This window comes from Rhipicephalus microplus, chromosome 1, assembly GCF_043290135.1.
Source record: "Rhipicephalus microplus isolate Deutch F79 chromosome 1, USDA_Rmic, whole genome shotgun sequence".
NCBI classification, from domain to species: Eukaryota; Metazoa; Arthropoda; class Arachnida; order Ixodida; family Ixodidae; genus Rhipicephalus; species Rhipicephalus microplus.
In genome coordinates, this window is record NC_134700.1 from 172444847 (window position 1) to 172465702 (window position 20856).

The window sequence follows — 20856 nt, forward strand, 5'->3', positions numbered from 1 at the left end:
AAACGATTCGTTAAGGTTGTATCCCAGCTTCGCTTGAGTGTTGCAGCTTATTAGCGACGGCGATTGCTCGAGAAATAGGCGTAGTGGCAAAGCAAAAACATTGGCGCAATGTTGCGTTCTTAAGTGGTGTATGTTTTCGAAATGTCTACTTGTGGAATGAGTGATCGCTAAGTCGCCTGAGTTGAACACCTATCTTGCATCCGAATTATCTATATTAACGCAATTTAGGAGCTTTTATTTATGTATGTTAGTGTGTTAATGGGATGTTAGAGGAATGTTCGTTCAATGCTTTTCACTCGCGAATGTTTACTGAATATGAGCAGCGTTCATCCCAACTGCAAATAAACTGTTGGCACGCTAGCGATGTAAAACTGATCATTGAATGCCGCCATCAGTACAATATATTCTTACATAGTTTGTGGATGGCTGTGTATCTATGCATTTATTGTTGATTGTTGGTGTTCTGATCAAGTACACCGATAAGTTACATTTCGTTATAATTGCTCCCAAGATTTCCTGCATCACAAGAAACTTTTTTTTCCAATAGCGGAGCAGTCTAAGCTTGAAGAAACTCCGCCGGTCACGTACAAAATTCTCATCATCATGAAAGCACGCGTTCTCATCGTCCTCGTCATCTTCTTCACCACTCTAAGAGCATGAGCGCTGATTTGGATGGCGAGGAATGCAATAATTCTGATGAGTCAGAGAACAGGTACACAGAGGGAAATAGTCAGATAGAAAAATAATGACAGATAGAAATAGACAGAGATAGATAAATACAGAAAGAAACAACAATAACGATAGAAAAATAATAAGTGAGACGAAAAAATAAATGAATGGAGAAAAAGAGGAGAATCGAGAAAGAAAGAAAGAAAGAAAGTAAGAATGAAAAAAGTGACCGAGAAAGAGAAGGAAATACCTGGAAATAGAAATAAATGGAGATAGAAAAACACAAAGGAAACAGAAGGAGTGGAGAAAAAGAAGAAAAAGAGAGGAAGACAAAATTCGGGAAATTAGCGCTTAATCCCGTAAAGCAGCAAAGCCTGGATCATTCGCAACTCTTACACTCCGTCTACCCACGCGTCAATGTTCAAGATGCGCGGCTTCCTCCTCGGGCTTACGTACTTGACGCTTCATGACTGTCTCGGCACGATCGGACACAGCCAAGCAGCCACTGTAGAGCGGAGGCTGCTCGTGGTATTTCCGTCGGTGGACGTGGCTTGGTTACCACGCATGCGCTGCTTGGTCAGGTTGTGCGGTATATGGTTGCGATAAATGTTTCCTCATCATTCTTATTTTATTCTGTTGCTGCGCCCATGGCTCAAAACTGCCATGGGACGCCATGCGCGTCTTTATCATTCGCTACTAGGGAGCTTTGATGTGCGCGCACGTTAAGGCTCCCTAGTCGCTACGTGCGGCGGCCTCCATCGCAGAACGCGTGCAGTGCACGGCGGTTGCTAGGTAACGCCGTGGCGAGTTTTTTTTTTTTTTTTTGCAACAGCACTGCCGTTATTACGATTTTACTGACACCTTCGCTGTTGAAGTATAGGTAAACAAGGCAGGCCTCCTTGCTTCGTATTTCCATCAGGCTTGGCATCACAAGTGATACGCTATCTTCATATTTTGGGGGCGAAGCTCTCTATGCCGTGGGTTTTGCGTCTGCGATGTGTGCAGTAGTGGTCGTAGTAGTATGTAGCCTCGGCCGGATTACAGGAGCGGCACGCGCGCATTCTTTCAATTCAGGAAGAAACCAACGCACATTAATCATAAATAAAGAAGATAGCTGTTTTTGATGAAATAACCTACAGAAACGAGTATCGTGGATATAATCTCCAATAAAATATGCCTAGAGGCTGATGCTTAAAAAAAAACTAGTATCAAAAGGATGCACTTTGAGCACTATCTGACCAAAAATGGTTGCCTAGTGAAACTGGCTTGGCGTACCTTCCTTGGTTTTAGGAAGGTCTGCCGCAGTGCCATTGATATAGTGAACTAGTATATAGCCATAAACTATTGAGGCGGTGAAAGGTGGGAAGTAGACACGAAGCTCAGGTCGTAAGAAAGTGCGTGAGTGCGAATTTATTCCTAAGAATGTACGCTGAACGGCGGTACTTCTATATGCTGAATATATAACGAAAAGATGCGAGATCGCGGTACTTGGAGTGTTCACTAGATGAACGGACGGACAGACCGACAGACGCACGAACGAATGGACTCACGGATAGATGGATGGACGCGCGGACGGAAGAAGCAAGAACGAACAGACGGACGGACGCTTCGCCCCAATCATCATCATGCGCTGCGTGAATATGCTGTGATTTTTCTTTCTTTCTTTTTCTCGCCGCTAGTTCAGACCGCTTATTTCACAATTTACTACAGACTGCTCAAAAAACGAGCGCGTTCTAAGAGCTATATGAATTGAAGCGCGTGTGGTCTATAAAGCATGAACGTCCAGCTAACTTACGTAAGCTATATGTTTTGGAGCCTGCTGCTTATGAATGCGAAGGAGCGGTTTCGAAATGCTCCGGGCGGGTGCTTGAAAGCGGTGCAGAAGAATGCGGGTGTTATGTAAGAATACCGGAGCACTTGTTCATATAACCTATACGAGTGCGTGTTACTTTGCATGTCACACGTTCAGGCTGGAAACGCGAGCTGCGCCGTGCTGTTTTTGGTTTACGAAGTTTATCAGCAAACGCGAGGCAAGGAGAAACGGTGAAGATGACGGGACGCGTGTTCATAAAGCACCTGTTCTATTTCTTTTCATCTAGCCAATGGACGCAACACCTTCGCCCGTCAGTCACTCAATATGCGCCCGCAAACATGCGAACAGGCGAACGTATCCTCCTCTCTCACGAGGCCAGAATGTATTCCATTTCTGTTTTCCGCATTTCTCTCGCACTAGTTTTCACGCCGGTGCACGTGGTACGTACAATAAGTGACTTCCAAACATCGGCCTGTCCTTTCCTCTGTTCTCCTTTTTTAAACATATCATGCGTCCGGAAACAGTACTACTTTTCCTCTTTGAAGGCAGCCCACTTGCGTCGTATACTTTTCCAGGTTGATGCTGGAGAGAAAAGAAGAAAGAAAAGGTTCACCCACCATCATTTCTAATACACTTTGGCCGCGCACGCGCCGACAGGTATAACAGCTGTTGCGTAAAAAGGAGGAAGCTTCGCGCGATCTCCGGCGAAAATGGCATTTTGGATATCGATGTCGCTTCATTGGCGATGACACGTCGATAAACAATGTCACTCGACATGTACGACCTCCTTTCTTGCGTTTCTTTTTCTTGTTTTTTGTTAGACACGTGGTGCATGCTCTGGTAGGCTTTTTGCCTGAAATACCTGGTCGCGCTGCATCCACGCACCGAGGGTTGTTGCCGCTCCAGCTTGGGACTGGGGCGTTATTGGATTCTGACTTCTATATGCGCCTTGTGCGTCGAGCCACAGTTCACGTTGTAAAGACCCTTGTGTCGTGGCGTACGATGATAAATATTCCCCTATATTCTTTTTTTCGTTCTTTTTTGTGAGTCACTTTTGTAGTCTGGTGTTTATATGTATCGTTTTTCAGGCTTATACAAGCCAATCTTTTTCTCTGTAACTTTGGTACTGCGTGATTTTATTCGGAGCAACGAAGAATCAGGTTTCGTACGATTGGACCTGCGTTGTGCGTATTGCGCGTGTTGCGTAAAGGCGCACGCTTTCGAGTTCTTTCGGGTGAAGTGCTTGACTGTGATAAGACACCGACTGAGGCCGGGAGATTTCTTCTAGCCAGTTCATTGCTTGTTTAATGGAGGATGACGCCTGAAGCAGCGCAAGACTTCCTGGTTAGTCTCGCTAAGGTAAAACCACTTCCTGAGTCTATGCACTCACGCACCTATAGCAGATCTTGTACCGCGGAACTTACACTGCCACCACACGAACCCTCGTCTTTCGGCTCAGAATCCGAACACCATAATCACTGTAACATCGAGGTAGTTCTTTAGTGCAAAATCCGGTTTACAGCATCCATCACAGCAAATAACGGTAATCGTATATCTATCAATGTTCAGCTTTAAGTCTTGTTTCATTCCGCGAATTGGTGACTGGAAATACCATGATAACGTAGACAGTACCTCAATGTGGGGGACGAATATGCTATGTCCAGAATACGAGGCAAAGACGTGTTTATGCAGCTCATTGACGCCGCTCGGTGCTAGGTCTTCATTTTCTACTGAAACCACACAATGTTGACGATATGAACACTTTAGAATGGTCCTGCAGAGCACAACACTCGTAAAGAAAAGATCCAACCCAGTAGAATAGTAGTTGATTAATTAACTTGCCTATGGCACGGTAGACAGACTGTACATCCTAGTTTAGGAATAGAAAATAGAAAACGAAATGTGAGCTCACAGAGAGGTGGAAACATGAAATGACTGCCCGTGTGATAAAGAGCGTGCCGTAGCTTTAACTTGCCGTAGTAAGATTAACTAAGTCGTAAGATTAACTTAGGTAGTTCTTTTCAAACTTAACCTCGCCTTAGTTGTCTACACAACCACGCTTGCAGAATCTGAATATTTCCGTGGCATAAGGATGCTTTGTACCAGCGCGGCAAAACAAATCTCAAGAGCTCGCTTACGCGAATGCAAAACAAAAGTGCAATAGCGGAACATGTCCTTTGATGATTTAGTTGAATCCCGTGGTACTGGGAAAAAAAAAAGCTTCGAAGGACAAAATGTACAACCGACATGGAGAATCGTAGACAGCGAAACTACGACATTGCGAAAATTTGATGCCAAGCATGCGTTTCAGTGTTCGTTGTGTCCTTTGTGATCGGCTCCGGCAACGCCAATTGTGGAAGCCACAGCGGGGCGCTAGAGGGGCCGCCCAAGACGGTCAAAGACGCTACGAAGCAGACGCCATGCCCATGCCACCCAGCTACGGTGTTCCAGGGAAGGTCGCAACTTGCAATGAAACTGTAACTATTCATCGTCATCATAGCCTTGACTGCGCCCACTGGAGGGCAAAAGCCAACCCTATATATCGCCAATCAACGCACTCCTGTGCTTTCGACGACCACTTCATCCCCGAAGGCGTCTTAATTTAGACTGTCTACATAACGTCGTGCCTCTGCTTTGTCTGCTTTCTTTTTGTAGTACAGTCTATTACTCTTAATGACCAGCGGTCATTTTGCGTTCGCGTGCGCTCTCTGCCAAAGCCCATGCCAATTTATTCTTGATTCCGAATGAGGTGTCTCCAACGCCCGTTTTTCCCTGATACACTCTTCGCTTTTAGTCCTTTGGGGTTACATCCATCATTTTTCTTTCCGTGGCTATCTGCGTCCTTCTCAACTTACGTTGAACTGACTTCGTAAGCTTACATAACTTCTGGAGGACCTTAAGCGTGGGTATGTGATCAGATTTATTGAGCAGGCACGAAGAAACCATAAGCGCCGACAAAAGCGAACGTCAGCGAAGTGTTTTTCAGCCAACTCGTATATGATCCGTTGCGCCTCACTACATATCACTGTTCCGAGGGTGAAAACGAAGCTCCTTCGCGTCGCGAGTGGACGGAGAGTTGATAACAAGACGGGGAACAAGACCGTGTAGTTCGAATTGCCTATACGCATCTTTGGCGACGAATGCGTGCGCGAATCACTGTAGCAAGTTTGCCGATCAGAAGGGAAGAAAGGCACCAGCGTGTAACGGAGGGAACGGTGGCGACGCATTATTACTTTCCAGAGCATCGTGTATACGCGTTGGGCCCAGGGAAAAAGCGTAGCCGGAGGCTGCCTGCGTCGGTTGCCACCGAGAGAGCGGGCTAACGTGCGAGCGAGCGGGATCGCTGCAGGCTGCCGGTCAGACCCGGAGGCTGCAAAAACGGCCCCGGCCAGCTAGCCGGCCGACCAGCTGCAGAGCGGCGCAGACAGACGGCCGGGCCTGGGTTCGCACACGCGCTATGCCTGTTTGCACGGAGTGCCGCCGCCCGTATTTGCGAGGCAGCCCGAAATGTTAGCTCGGGCATCGCACAGTGCCGTCCCCGCGATTCGTCTCGGTTCCCCGTCTTCGTCTTCTGCAGGCTCGGCTATCACGCGTCTCTATTTGTGCGCGTCTGTACCCGTAGTACGTGTATGGTCATATCGATCTGCAATGAGGCAGAGAGGGGAGGCGGGATGCAGTTTGGGAAACGGGGGGAGGGGGGGGGGTGCGATCTGGAGCTGCGGCCTCCATCCTTCCATACGTAACCCGTTTCGTTGTCCGCTTCCTTGATTTTCTTTTTTTCTTTCACGCTAGCACGCGCTCCCTTGTCGTTCGGGTTTGCGCAGTGGTCCATCTTCGACCTGGGCTGGTCTCGTCTTTCTTGCTCTCCCCCGGCGTGTTTCGTGACGTTCTCCGGCGCTTGTCCCCTCAGCCGCGCCCATAAGTCTTCAATGAACTCGCGCATTGCGTGCTGCTGGCCCACGAAAAGAGACTGTTCGTGAATGGTCCATGACTTTAAAGATAACCATTACCAACATGTGTATGCACATGTGCTAGTTGTGAAATTCTTACGTCAGTAAACTTCAACTTTTCGTTTGCTTGACATTGATTTTCGGCAAGAAGAGGAAATAATAAAATTATTTATTGATAGTTGACTGACTTCATTGATTCATTGACTGGGTAATTCAAGGTAACGTGTTTCCACGAAGCGGGCATCACAATTATCAAACTGTTTTAAGTTCTAGCTTAAATGACGGGATTAAAGTGCCTTAGTCTTACCATGAACTTACACTGGCATAGGAAGTAACCCAAAGAAGAAAAACAAAGGGAGGGGAGGGAGGGGGTATGCAGGCCTTTTAATTTTATGCGCCAGCTCCAGTTTGTAATAACGTGATGTGCGTTTCAATGAAATACGTTCAATGCTACAGGAGTCATTCACACACACACAAAACAAGTGTATATAACCAGACAATTACGCAAGATTTAACGTACGACACTTTTTTGATAGATTAGCATGCTATTTCTTTAGAAGTTAATAACCCATCGCAACGTATACGAAGGACGGCTGCTCTCAGCACACACGTTGCCAATCTTTCTCAAAACGACTTCAGGGCGGCAAGTGCTCCAAGCTGAAAGATGTCAAAGCCGTCTTTGCACGCTCACTGTCCTATGCCCAAAGGGCGGAGAACCACTCAAAGAACAAGCTTCGTGAAGCGATTCTCGAGTGCTCTAACCGCCAGTCTTCAATTCGTTACTTCCAGTGAGTGTAGTCAAAATATGAATGGGTCCGCTATTCACAAATAATGTTCTGAAGACAACTCCGCTCGCACAGTAACGGAGACGTTGTCTTGTCAACTTCGCCACTACTGATGGTCTTGATGCTGCTCTGAAAGAGGCCAAACACACGTCGGGTAGCCTACCACGTGGACGCGCGGAAGGCTTCCCTACTCGCTGTGCTCGGAGGCAGCTTTGCAGCTGGTGTGCCAGTTGTCACGTGATCAAAGAGGGTGGTGGTGATCTTTGGGCTGGGTGGTGACTACGTGCCACGAAATCACTGCAAGCACCTCAGTATGTCGACGGTGCCTCCTGTAGGCTACTCTCAGTCGACCGAAGTGTGGTAGCCGATGGCTTCCGTGGCTGACGTAGTAGTCCCGCTGATGGCGTTCAGCAATGTTCTCCGATGACAATGTCACCGGGCGTCCGGCTCATGACGTCGGTCTGAAGTGTATCCCCATTGATTCATGCTTGTAAACATCCTCTGTTTAAGAGGAAATGTAGTGGAATTCTAAAGTTGTATCCGACTATAGCCCCGTTCGACGCGTCTAGTAGCACGCATATACAGAATATAGCATGCCAGAGACGCATGCAGACATGTCTATCTGTCCAATAAAAATTGAACTATCCTAATATAATCAATAGCACCTCGCAGGGCAACAATCTTAGAGCCCGTTGATGTGCTCACGTGACAAAGTTTATAGTGGATGTTGATGTGTTGCAATTGGAGCCGGTGGCGCTGGTAGAGCTATCCGTGCATACGTGGATTCTGTCACCATAGAACGTGTGCAAACACTCCAGAGCTGCTTGCTTCAAGGCCAAGGTAGAAAGAACTTTTCTATTTGTTATTCCAGAGACAGCAGCAGCCGGCTAATCAATGGGCAGGCAGCGTTCTGCGACTCCAAGGTGGCTCTGCAATGTTATTCGCCGGCACTTCGTTGTGGGTCGCACAAACAACCTGTGTGGGAGATCAAAGAAATGCATTCTGCACAATGTGACTGAAAAAGGACAGAACGTTGTATTCCAGTGAATACCAAGCCATTGCGGTATCTCCGGCAACGACATCGCCAATCAAGCTGCCAAAAATGCTTACGTACCAACAAACCTTGTATTTGTAATCTATAGGATTGACGAGGCTGGATACTTAAGCTGGCGTGGAACATGACATTTCAGAAGTGGCAGTCATCACAGTTCGCACATCATCAACTGCATTCTCTCGACCCATTACTATATGGTCTTTCCAGGGAGGAAGGTACAGTGTTGTGCCATCTGCGTGTGGGCGTACCCTTCACAAATGTCTACTCATTTAAGATTGGTATGCCCGACAGTGTGGACTGCAATGACTGCGTCTTTGATGAGACTATTGGACACCTTTTATATTACTTACTGTCCAGCATACTCAAACGGGAGGCTTCACCTTCGCACTGTTCTAAGTCCACTCGACGAAAGTGGTTTCACTGTGAAGAAAGTATTGGAACCACGGCTCATCCCATCCCAGATCCAAAAGGGCAACGAAAGTGCTTTTACATTTTTCCAAAGAGACCGCTCTGCTTCATCGTTTGTGATGTGAAACGTGAGACTGTTGCCTTCCAGCCCAGTCGGTGACATTTCTCTCCTCCTCTCTAATTTTATATGCGAAGCACTTCTTAGCGAACTTTTACGACTTTGAGCGTATCTATCTATCTATCTAGCATTTCTTAGCGAACTTCGGTGAGTTTAAGCGTATCTATCTATCTATCTATCTATCTATCTATCTATCTATCTATCTATCTATCTATCTATCTATCTATCTATCTATCTATCTATCTATCTATCTATCTATCTATCTATCTATCTATCTATCTATCTATCTATCTATCTATCTATCTATCCATCCATCCATCCATCCATCCATCCATCCATCCATCCATCCATCCATCCATCCATCCATCCATCCATCCATCCATCCATCCATCCATCCATCCATCCATCCATCCATCCATCCATCCATCCATCCATCCATCCATCCATCCATCCATCCATCCATCCATCCATCCATCCATCCATCCATCCATCCATCCATCCATCCATCCATCTATCCATCCATCCATCCATCCATCCATCCATCCATCCATCCATCCATCTATCTATCTATCTATCTATCTATCTATCTATCTATCTATCTATCTATCTATCTATCTATCTATCTATCTATCTATCTATCTATCTATCTATCTATCTATCTATCTATCTATCTATCTATCTATCTATCTATCTATCTATCTATCTATCTATCTATCTAGCCGCTTACGTTTGAGTGCTCTCGTGGTTACCCCCTTCACTTAACGTGAACCGAAATTAGCATGGGAGGGTAAGATGATTTGACGAATATGACGCGCTGGTCAAGTCATGAATAATGTCAAAATCCCGTCGCGTACGTCGTCCAACACATCCCGCCAGACAGTGGCACATACTCAGGGGCAGGTATGTGCCGCTGGTATGCCGGTATGAGCCACAAGTGATTGACGCTTAGGCTGTGTTCCAATTCTTAGACAGCACGTAGACAGTCTACACAGACTGCTTAGAAGACGGCACCTAGCCCATGCTTTCCGAGAATTGGAACACGTTTAGACAGCTTTTACGCGATGATGCGCAACCTCGCGTCTAGAAAAAAAAAGATAAAAGAAACAAACGTAACAGCTGTAATTTCTGGCTTATTTCGTGTTGAAATAAAATAAAGTGAAACGTTACTCACATTGAGCGTTTGGGAAAGCGTCTGCTTGTGTGCAGACGGCCATTCTGGCGAGATTTGATCTATCTGAGGGATTCGCTGAGCCGCCATCTTGTTTATACAGCAAAGTAGCCTGCATCGTATTTGTCTACGATGTTCTCTTCTCGAAGCTGTCTACATTGCCGGCTACGTGAGAATTGGGATAGGATTTAAGATGGCCGCCGTCCATTTAGCTGTCTATTTAGCCATCTACGGTAAGTATAGTAACACAGAATTAGCATCTACCCAGGAAAGACGAGAACACACATGGGCAATTTGAACGCGTGAGCGTTAAGAAATACCCGTCATCGATAGCGTCGACCCGACGAATGCAAAGAACAAGTGTCAGGATCTCAGCTGGAATAAAACCCAAGCATTCTGCGTGGCAATGAACCATTTTACCACAGAGCTACGCCAGGTTTAAGAACTACAGTTCAAATAGACGCTAACCTTCATGAAACGTCAGTTGTGGTTACAGTGCTGTCTACCCAATTTTAGAAACATTACATATGTACACCTTTTACGCAGCCGTACCGTCGGGATACCGTCAATTGTGGTTAGGTGACATGCGCTGAATTCGATTTATGTGGCAGTGTCCAGGGCCAGCATCCTCGCTAGCATCAGCGCATCATATCAGCTTCTGGTACTGCCAATAGGGATGTTGCAGTTGGCATCGTTACGCAAGTGCAAGCAACTGGTTATATAAACATCTGCAACTGGTAAACATATATCTGTGCGTGCGACACTTGTACATATATTTAGCGTCACTTCATGACGTGTCACTCAATAACAAAATTGCAACACTGTCACCTTCCCTGCACATGCTTCGCATAACTTCGATTCACAGGGGATCTGCCGAATTTTTTTCTTCCCCTTTCGCCAGTGCAGGGTAGCCTACCGAGCTCAACCCTGGTTAGCTTCCCCGCCTTTTTTCTTATTCTTTATTTTTCTATCTCTAACTATCTCATCAGCCTTTGTAAATCATTCGATGTTTGGTGCCCCTTACTGAAATGTTGTAGGCCCGTGTATTCAGATTTGGGTGCACGTTAAAGAACCCCAGGTGGTCAAAATTTCCGGAGCCCTCCACTACGGCGTCTCTCATAATCAAATGGTGGTTTTGGGACGTTAAACCCCACAAATCAATCAATCGTGCCCCTTACTCCCACAGGCAATTTAAGTGCTGAGGTCGACTTATGTGTACCCATGGTCAATAACGAGCTTCATCCATGTACTTCTTAATAAATAGCCGAATACGTATGGTTAATGTGCAATGATAGAGCGGAGTGTTGTCTGCATTTGAGTAAAAAGGTACTCCTCTTTCACTTAATGCTATATAGATCCATTAGTGTGCTCACCAATTTTAAGTAGTGTTCGAGAGACCTCGCAATCACCCAATGCCAGTGGAATGAATTTTAGCGCACTCCGCGAGACCGTCCTCAGCTCAGAAGACTTGGAGGGCGCTGTGGTGTTTCTCGCGAACTTGTCTTGACAAAGTTCAATCAGTGTCGACCGTACACTTCTCCACTTCTTTTTCCTCTTTTCTTTCTTGTGACATCTCTTTTCTATTACCTTCCATCTTCCCTTTCTTCAGCGCAGGGTAGCCAGGTGGTTTGAGAACTAGTTATCTGTCCTGGCCTTCCGCCTTTCTCCTCCTACTCCTGACCGATTTTCAGAAGGTCGTGAGCCCATCTGAACTAAAATCACTTGAACTTTTTGATACAACGCATAGACCTTGCACTCTAGAATTGCAGGGATGCTGTTATCCAGAGGAGTAAAAAGACTGCTTAAGTTTCCAGTTCAATTAGAATAAACGTTTCCACCAAACACTATCTAGTGTTCGTTTCGTCTTTTTTTCCTTTTCGTTCCTTTATCTTACAGAAACTTCGGCAGAAATGAAGGCTCACTTTGTGTCCTAGTTTATGAATGGTGGTTGCTGTGTGTGTAGTAAGACCACCATGTTGTCTTATCATGAACATGGCAGCTCTAGAGGGACGAAGCGGGCTCAGTAGCGGTCGTTGCACCATCGGAATCAGGGGGTGGGCGAGGTCTGCACCGTCGCCAGTCAATTGGCTCGTCCTGCTTGCTCGGCGGCTGCGGAAATGGAGACGTATTCGGTCTTCGGAGCGCTTGCCGTAGGGTTTATTGTGAGCTCCCAGCTGTGGAAGGCAAGGTGACGGCCTCACAGACAGAGGGTGGGGGGAAGGCTCGGAATAAAGCCTCGACGTTGGTTCATTGGCAACTTTGAGCGTGCCGAGGCAGCTGCTGTACGCTAATGAACCTAATCACAAACCAGCGGGTGGTGCAGGACTGGGTGAAGGGGAAAAGGTGTATCGTTGCGTTTGGTGTTCTGTCTGCTATAGAGGGGAGCCTGATTCGTGGTGTGTGGTTGAGAACTTTGTCGCAGGAAGCAAAGGAACAGACCGAGATGAATCCCGGTCGGGAGGCGAGATGAGAATAAGCCCGAATTTCAGGAAATTTGCAGAGACCCCTCGGGGTGTGCGTTTCCGGATTTTCAGTTCTCTATGCGGGCATTTTTCGAACACCGTGCTTAGCGCTTGTGGGCGTATATACAGATTGAGATGGGTCATTTGGGATGAGAGTTGTCTTTCTTCGAAAGGACAAACAGACGCGCTCACTGTACGAGTAGTCACTGAAGTTCGCAGGAGCAGCTTAGCGAGTGCTTTCCCGCTTTTCCTTGTTTTTTTAGAGATAGAGATAAAAAGAGATAATTACGTTTGAAGTAAGGTAAATGGTGGCGTAAGGTTAGTTCGTATGAAAGGTGTTACGGGTCTAACTGTGTAGCCCTCTTTGTGATAGTTAGTAAATAATGAAGCAACAAAGGGTATTAGTGAGTGACACACCAGCATAAGCAAACATGCGCAAAATAGACTCAACGATCTAAAACTTCAGCTGCCTGTGAATGTACTATGTTTAGCACTTACACGAAGTAGATGCTAGCCAAATTATTCGAGACTCGGAGTTGCGGGAGAGACCGTTAAAGTCATTTGTCTCGCAGAGCTTCGCAGTGTCATCTGCAGCCCTGAATAGAAAACGTGGGTGAGTGTTTTCAAAGTAACAATAACGCGAAAATAACGATATTCCTCAGCCATGTTAAATTGACAGATGATTCTCGATCACTGATTCCTCTGGGAAGTCCGCACACTCCACCGAGCCAAAACCAAAGCGTTCTTTTGACAAGAAGAGCTGCATGACGCGAGGTGGAAATGCACATAAATGCGAATTGCGACCACCGGGGCGTGTTGTGAAGACAAAGTACATTGAATTAGGTTTTCAGCGTGACCAGCGCACCGTTGCATGGTAGCATGTGCGGGAACACTGGATGGCTATAGGCATGCAAATCAACTTTGTTGTTTCTTCAGTTGTCGAGATAATTGGCTGCACGCATCGCCCGGGTGTCTGTGAATGGTAGTTTATCCGTGGATTCTTGTCGCCTTCGTTCGCAGGTCAAGCTAACGGCAAGCGCCATGGCCTTGTCCCCACCGGCTCTAAGGAAATGCTGGAGCACAGCTACCGGGGAGCCCTCGATGCCGGCCCCACGCCGGACGGTTTCTACTCGGCGCTGGACTCCAGCAGCGCGTACATCGTGCTCAACGAAGCGTACGTGTGACTCCCTGAAACTCGTGCATGCTTCTTCTTCCCAGTGTCAATGAAGAGCAGGTGCCGTTAAACTTCATCGTTAACTCTTAGCGGTAGAACCTCTAAAACGCATCATGTCGCACTGGTTCAGCGAATGTTTCACGTCGTAGTGGATGAACGATTGTTCTAAAGTGAACACGTGGCAGATATCGGTTTTTCTGTCTGTGTGGGGAGTTCACTGCTGCTCTAAACAATTCTATATTAAAACATTTTTGGGGCACAACATCAGAATTTCTCAAAAATGAGACGTTCTCTCCCAAGACAGCATTATATCTGTGTATTAAAGCATCTCTCTATCAGGGACTATACATCCTACACAATAGACACGTGCCAGGATACCGGAGACTGAGATGGGAATTCTATGTCATTGTTTTCAAACGTACTTATCCCTTAATTATGATCGTTGCACTGGTAACGCGCTTGGTGCTTCACAGAGCTGGCAAATATTTTCATTGTTATGCCTGTAGTGAAGCGGTTCTGATACCGATATCGATGTAGAGGGCATATCACTAATGGCACGGAATAACCACACCTTCAAGGGAAAAAAAACATCGCTGGCTTCTCCGTCATGAAAATCAGCATGATGCGAATGTGAACGTGTCTTCACAAGTAGTGCTTTGTGTGTAGCGAGTCATGCGATCATGTACAAAAGTCTTCTGGTGCTTGGCAGCTATATAACCGTTTGACGTTGATGCACCCACGTTGATGCCTAGTGGACATCTTCATCGTGATGATCATCGTCTGTCATCATGATTTAACTCTTGTGTTTGCAAAAGGTAACAAATACGTGCAGGCAACGTATCACGAATCCCGCACAAAGATGACATCAACAAGCACGTAATGAACAGTGGTACTCGATATTCACTTCTTCGAAGCGTCGTCGATTCATGCGAGGAACGGCATGCTGTTCGTTTCAGAGTAGTAGTGTAACATGTGTCTGTGCTCGCGCGTACACTACCAAATCGTGCTTTAGCGAGTCAGAGGCTTATAACTGAGCTGCGACCGCTTGCAAGCGTTCCACGTCCTGCTGCCATCTGTCTCGCTCCACCAAGTAGATCATTAGCCTGTCGACATTGTGGTCTTTCTGCAGCGCTTATTGTAGCAGTTTTATATAAAAGTCGATGTTATCGCACTCGGAGGAGTCGGCGGCTGAAAAATGTCGTTGGCGCTTTGGGAAGCTGCACTGCTTCTACAAAGAGCTGTCACCCGTCCGCGATCTTCCATATATATATGGAAGATCGCGGACTTCTCATACGTCCGCTGCTGAGTTACATGCCGGTTTCTTGTTGTTTGCGTAGCTTGCCCTTGTGGCATACCCTTACCGGTAGGGCCTTATTGCTGTGTTGGCACTCGTATTTTTGTCAAAGGGTAAAAATGAGTGGTTCTTCCACACTACGTCCACTCGAAATTCTGTTCTACGCCTCACTAATGTTATGGTTTAAATTAAACAGTTTAATATTGATGGATTATTCTTCACATAGCGTTGTGTCGACGCTCTGCTGAACGCACCGTGCACAACATTTTTCAGCCAGAACTGTAAGTTTTGCAGCGTCATGCGTGACTTTCAAACTCCTTGCTTTTCATCGATCTTTCTATGACATGGTTTTTGGCACTTCGTCCAACTGAACCGGTCATACAAGTGTAACTTTGGTGGAACAACTTAAACGATCCCTACAAAGGTCAAGGGCACTGATGTACGCGGACGACACTGTTTTAGTTTTCACAGGACACTCCTTAGCAGATTTACAAAATGACGCGATGACGCCTGACTACGCATACAAATGTGACAAAAAAATTAAATGCTTAAGAACGCATGCACCAATTGTCAGTCCGCGCTTGAGACGGCTGCAATTAAGGTCGGGGTGAATTCGTCGAAGGATATGTACCGTAGGATACTTGACTGAACGTTACGAGAAATGCGTTGACGATAGGTTAGTCTAGAAACTAGTCACTGGATCATGCACTCATTTGAAATTTGTAGTGTATGAACACCTGTTTTGTGAATTATGGAGGGGGACCAGGTAAGGCTTAATGTCGAGGAGTACAGAAAAAAAGATTTCAAAGACCGATGACACCAATACGTAGAGAACGTTAGTGACACGTATTGAGTATGGATCTCGCAATATTGAAATAATTATATAGGAAGAATTTTGAAAAAAAAAGAAATCTAGGTTTCACCCGAACGGAACAAGAAACCGTGAACCGAGAAACACGACAGAATAGTGAAGACCTGGTATATATACTATGATTCCCTCAGCACCACCTGAGGGAGTATGGCAGTGAACGTCGTGTAGTGCATTTAAAATAGTAGGGAGTTTGCAATCCGCGACACACACTTCTTACACCGTGGTTGCACCACATCCTCTAGAGACCAACATGTATTTCTCAATGCATCTATATTGCGCATGGTCGAAGATTCATAACCGCATACTCAGTAAGTAAGCGTAGTGGGCCGCGCAGACAGTGTGCACCGAGGAAATACGGGCCTCCGCGACTCCTTCACGTCGTCGGTTCTCCGCCAGTAGTCAGGCCTCGCAGTCCGAACACACGCCGCAGTGCATTCATTTGCCGCATGAAACTTGCAAGGGCGTTAATAAGCAGGTCGCGATGCGGCCTCGACGACGGAGCAGGAAGCAGAGGCCTTTGATGTCCGGCTGGTACTAGGCCGCGTCGTGGCTCTATCAAACTTGCAGGCATCGATGGATGTGTGTACACACGGCGGGAGAACCGCGGAGGCGGAGAGTACACGGGCTCCCGCAGGACGCGGCTAGCCGTCTTCGGCTTGCTCGGTGGCACGGCTCGATGGAACCCGCGTCACGGCTCGCTTGCCTCGTCCGACCCTGCATGTGAAGTCGCTGTGCCTCCGTGAGGAGCGCCTGTTATTTGCACGGCCAGCTCCTGGCATCGGCCGGTGCCAGCAGCGCCTCGTCCGCGTGTGCCTGTGCTTGTGTGTATGTCTGTTTGTGCTCGTGGGCGTGCGTGTGAGTGTATGTGTGCGCGCATTATGTATGTGTGGTGGCGTGTGTGTGTGTCAATGTGCTGGTGTGTGCGCGCACGTGTGTCTTACGTGTGTGGCAACGTGCGTGCATGCGTGTGTGCGTCACCGTTGTCAGGCGTACATACCTCAATCGGACGGAGAAAATAACAGAAAAAACGGAAGAAAACAATATTCAAACGTACCAGAAGGGACGTACCAGCCACGGAAATAAACTTGCTATCGAAATGAGACTCCTGCGCAAGCTGTATGTCTTTCCTGACAAAAGCTGGGTAACCGATGCCCGCAATTTTAACGCGATAGCGTTAGAGAGCTCGTGCCGCGGAAATTCTGCCGTCAGCGTCGGCACCGGTGGTTGTGAGCGAAAAATCGTTCGTGAGTGAAAAGGTGAGAAAAAAGGAAACAAAGTAACGAATAAAATTCTTGGTCCCATTGAGGATAGAACCGTGGCCGTTATCGTGCAAACAGGTGTCCTACCACAAAGCCACGATGTTACTTGCAGCTGTTTAAAAAAAATACACTATACATGAATGCCATGTAGTGGATTGAGTCTCCTTGACGCATTTCGTTCAACAGGTGTCACGAGCCCATTCGGGGACTTGTAGGCGCATTTGGGAGGCCATCACACTTCGTCGAAAGAGGCCGGGATAGAGCAGCTATTGTTGCTATAAACACACAGGAACTTTCAAATAGCCCTAAAAATGGGCAACTATGTCCATCTAGCAGAAAACATATCATGCCTTTCCAGAGGCGTTGATCTAGCAAGCAGCAAACCATGGAGGAAGGACACACCTTTGGAGAGGCCCTGACGTCATCCGTTGTTAAGCCGCGGTGAAGCCGGAAGTCGGCCATATTGACTGGGCAAATTCTTTTCTCTTGTTTACATCCGAATGTAAAGCAGAAGGCGCGACTCTTTCTCCGGCTCGAAAGCATGGGGGCTGCGCAGCGCGCGTGTCGTGACGATTCGAAACCAATGAAACGGGGCTCAACACTCTGGGCCAGCGCGACACCTTCGGCGAAATCATTTCGTTCGAGTATTAACAGCGAATAACAGCTCACCAACAACGAAGCAAGTACAAGAGAACGCGCGCTAGATGCACTGACAACGGCGAGTGTTTTCACCTCTTTAATTCAGCAACTGTACAGACCACACGATCGGTCGTGCGCCTTCTTCCACTGTTGCATTCCGCGACGTGGCCTATGCGGCGCGCGGCCACTGTGCCCGTCTTCCGCGTGAAACTCACCGGCGTCAGCATTCTGCGACCGTAGTGACTTCGAGCACGGTGCAAATGACACTTGAACGTGGTTGCTCTAACGTTGAGATTACAATGCCGGGGGCGAGTATAACAAGCGGGACAGAAAAGGTGTTTTAATACGCACATGCAAGTTGTTACTGCACCTACTGAACACGTTAACTAAGTATGTGCACATGGTCCTCATTGCTTCTCGCTGGGCACAACAGTTCCATCCGTTGTCACAAGCAAGAGCACTGCCCAACCGTCACTGACCTGCCGGGCGTTCGTCGTCGTTCCGTTCCGTCATGGTGCCCAACGCAATTTCACTGAACACTTCAAATGCTTCATCCGCGTCATCCGCTCCACGACACATGAATAAGCGCTCGTTTCTATGCACTGTTCAGGCCCCGTGGTGGACGAAAGGTTTTGTAAACGTTGCTAAAAGTACAGTAACTGCCAGGAGAACACTGCGTAACAAACAACGTGGCGCAGAGCACGGATATTGTCCGCCACGGCTCAGCACGAGACCTGCGGAGGCCCACATGCCGCCGCAGGCCGCGGCCGCTCACTGCTAGACCAGCTTCACTGCGCAACACGCAACCATAGCAACGCCGCCATTGTGCCCAGTGAATATTGCCGCCGTGATGTCATTTCCGCCACACTTTTCACGCCACGCACCGGCTGGCCATGCCCTCTCCTATCCATGGCTGGCAGAGATACGGAGCTTTGAAAGTGAGTTTATTCTAGTAAAGTTGCTGTAGACTGCACGAATGGCACATTATGGGAATGCTGATTAGATATCATCGATTGACGTAGACGTATATATCTTATATCTTATTCTATGTTGTATAAGTATATATCTTATTTCTATGTTGACAGATATACAGGATATACCGGTAGTTCATCACAGAATGTAGGAGTAGGAGAATCTGCGCTCGTTATGCGCACTGTTAAGGCCTCAACGTGGACAAAAGGTTTTGTAAACGTTGCTAGGAGTACAGTTGCTAGAGTACAGCGTAACCTACAACGTGGCGCAGAGCACGAATATTGTCTGCCACGGCTCAGCACGAGGCCTGGGGAGGCACACATTCCGCCGCCAGCCACGTCCGTTCACTGCTAGACCAGCTATTCTGTGCAACACGTAACCATAGCAAAGCCGCCATTGTGCCAAGTGAATATGGCCGCCATGATGTCATTTCCTCCACACTTTTCACATAGCGCGCCGGCTGGGCATGCCTTCTCTTATCTTTCCTTCCTCCGTGCAGCAAACGCTAGATAATGTGCTGTCATCTGTGAAGCGTTGTGTGAATCTTTATGGCCTCTCAAATGGCGAGCGCGCGGCGTGTATCTTGGAGGTCATGCGACTCTTGCTTTAGATCAAAAACCTGTATGTACCATTCGCGCGCGTGCGCTGGTACAATCTTCTGTCTGTGTGTGTATGTGTGTGTGTGTGTGTGTGTGTGTGTTTGCGGGTGTGTGTGTGTGTGTGTTTGCGGGTGTGTGTGTGTGTGTATTTGCAGGTGTGTGTGTGTGTGTGTGTGTGTGTTTACCAAAACATATTAATAAGTATCCACTTAGTGGTTGAAGGGCGCACTAGGGTCCGGATTTCGCTATCGCGTTCAACCTTCAAAGGCGAAGCTTAAAGGCCCCCACCAACTTTTTTTTTGACGCAGTGTACTTCAAGCTGATTTATTACCTATATGCTCGATGAAAGACAAGCACCAAATTTTGATGTGCACGCTCTCCTTAAGTGTAGCGCGACGGACACTGTTCGCTCGTCTGTTTGAAATAAGAAACATATTTCTAGTTAGGCACACCGCTAAGTTCTGACTCCTCCCATGAAACGTAGCAAAATAAAAACAATAAAAACATGTCGTGATGCTGTTGACGTTGCTCATCTCTTGAGCCCATAGTTTTGCGGTACATGACACAGTACCCGTGAATTGAAACACTACACCATTTTTGTTATGATAACTGCTGTGAGCAATTGCTCATGATAACCGCATCATGTCGCTGCGAATCTGGCCACTGAAGCTTTTGTCTCTTATCCGAATGCTGTTGTGAAAATTAAGGCAATCTGACAGGAATTGTAGACCCATAAGCGTATGCAGGAAGAGGGGGGGTAAAATCGCTGTGCCCCCTCTTTCTAAGCTAAAGTAGGTGGGAAATTTGCGCTACCCCTTTCCTCTCCCCCGTAAGTGACTATAGTCGGGGCGCAAAATCTGCCTCAACCTTCGTGCCCACGTCTACGTGTAGACTCTAGAAACGAAACTACGTGCATTATTAGCCCTTGATTCTCGCGTTTCGATTCGTGAGTACTATACTTTATTCAGACTGCTTGAGCGTGATGGTCGTGAGCCTTTTACAAAAGCTTGAAATAAAGTGACACGACCTTCGAAATGAAGCAGTAGGAGTCCTAAATTGATATGAATCATTTGAACCAGCCTCACTTATTCAAAGAAGTAAAAGTGAAAAATGTAAAATGTCCGGGGAACCAGGAAGGTATTAATAGAACACAGTAGCGCAACTTTGAAATCGCAGCAATTACCGTAACAACGTTTTTATTAGGACGCAATTCTTGGTTGTTGTTGTTTTTTCTACGCCTGTACACAGCCTTACGAAACGATGTACAACTCTTTACGTAATCAGCCTGACCGACTGGTCGCAAAGTGCAATACTCGCACTTGTATTGGGTGCAAAGTAAAGTAATGTAGCCATGCAATGGTAACAGTGCGTTGATCGTTGGTGCCAACGTTTCGACTGATAGACTTGTCTGTATCAGGACAGAGGGATTGGACTGGGAAGCACTGAAGAGGATCGGAGTTGCGAGATTCGCCCAGTTTCCGTATGGCGCATGTCCGTTCACTACACGACATTACACGTCGACAAGCTGAGACCCGTACGAGTTTCACCCCTAAATGAAATAAAGGTCAGGGGGTGTACCGAGATGGAGAGGTTGGCGGTATCGAGCAAGGCCTGCATAAAA

General features: G+C 47.1%; 1 protein-coding gene across 1 annotated transcript in view; it reads left to right on the forward strand.

The window, feature by feature from the left end:
• The window catches only part of IA-2 (tyrosine phosphatase IA-2), a 624632-nt gene that overhangs the window by 237361 nt on the left and 366415 nt on the right, over positions 1 to 20856 (forward strand). Inside the window, exon 10 of the mRNA XM_037429474.2 lies at positions 13448 to 13601. Coding sequence (XP_037285371.2) covers positions 13448 to 13601 — 154 coding nt within the window. The remainder of the gene's footprint in view (positions 1 to 13447; positions 13602 to 20856) is intronic.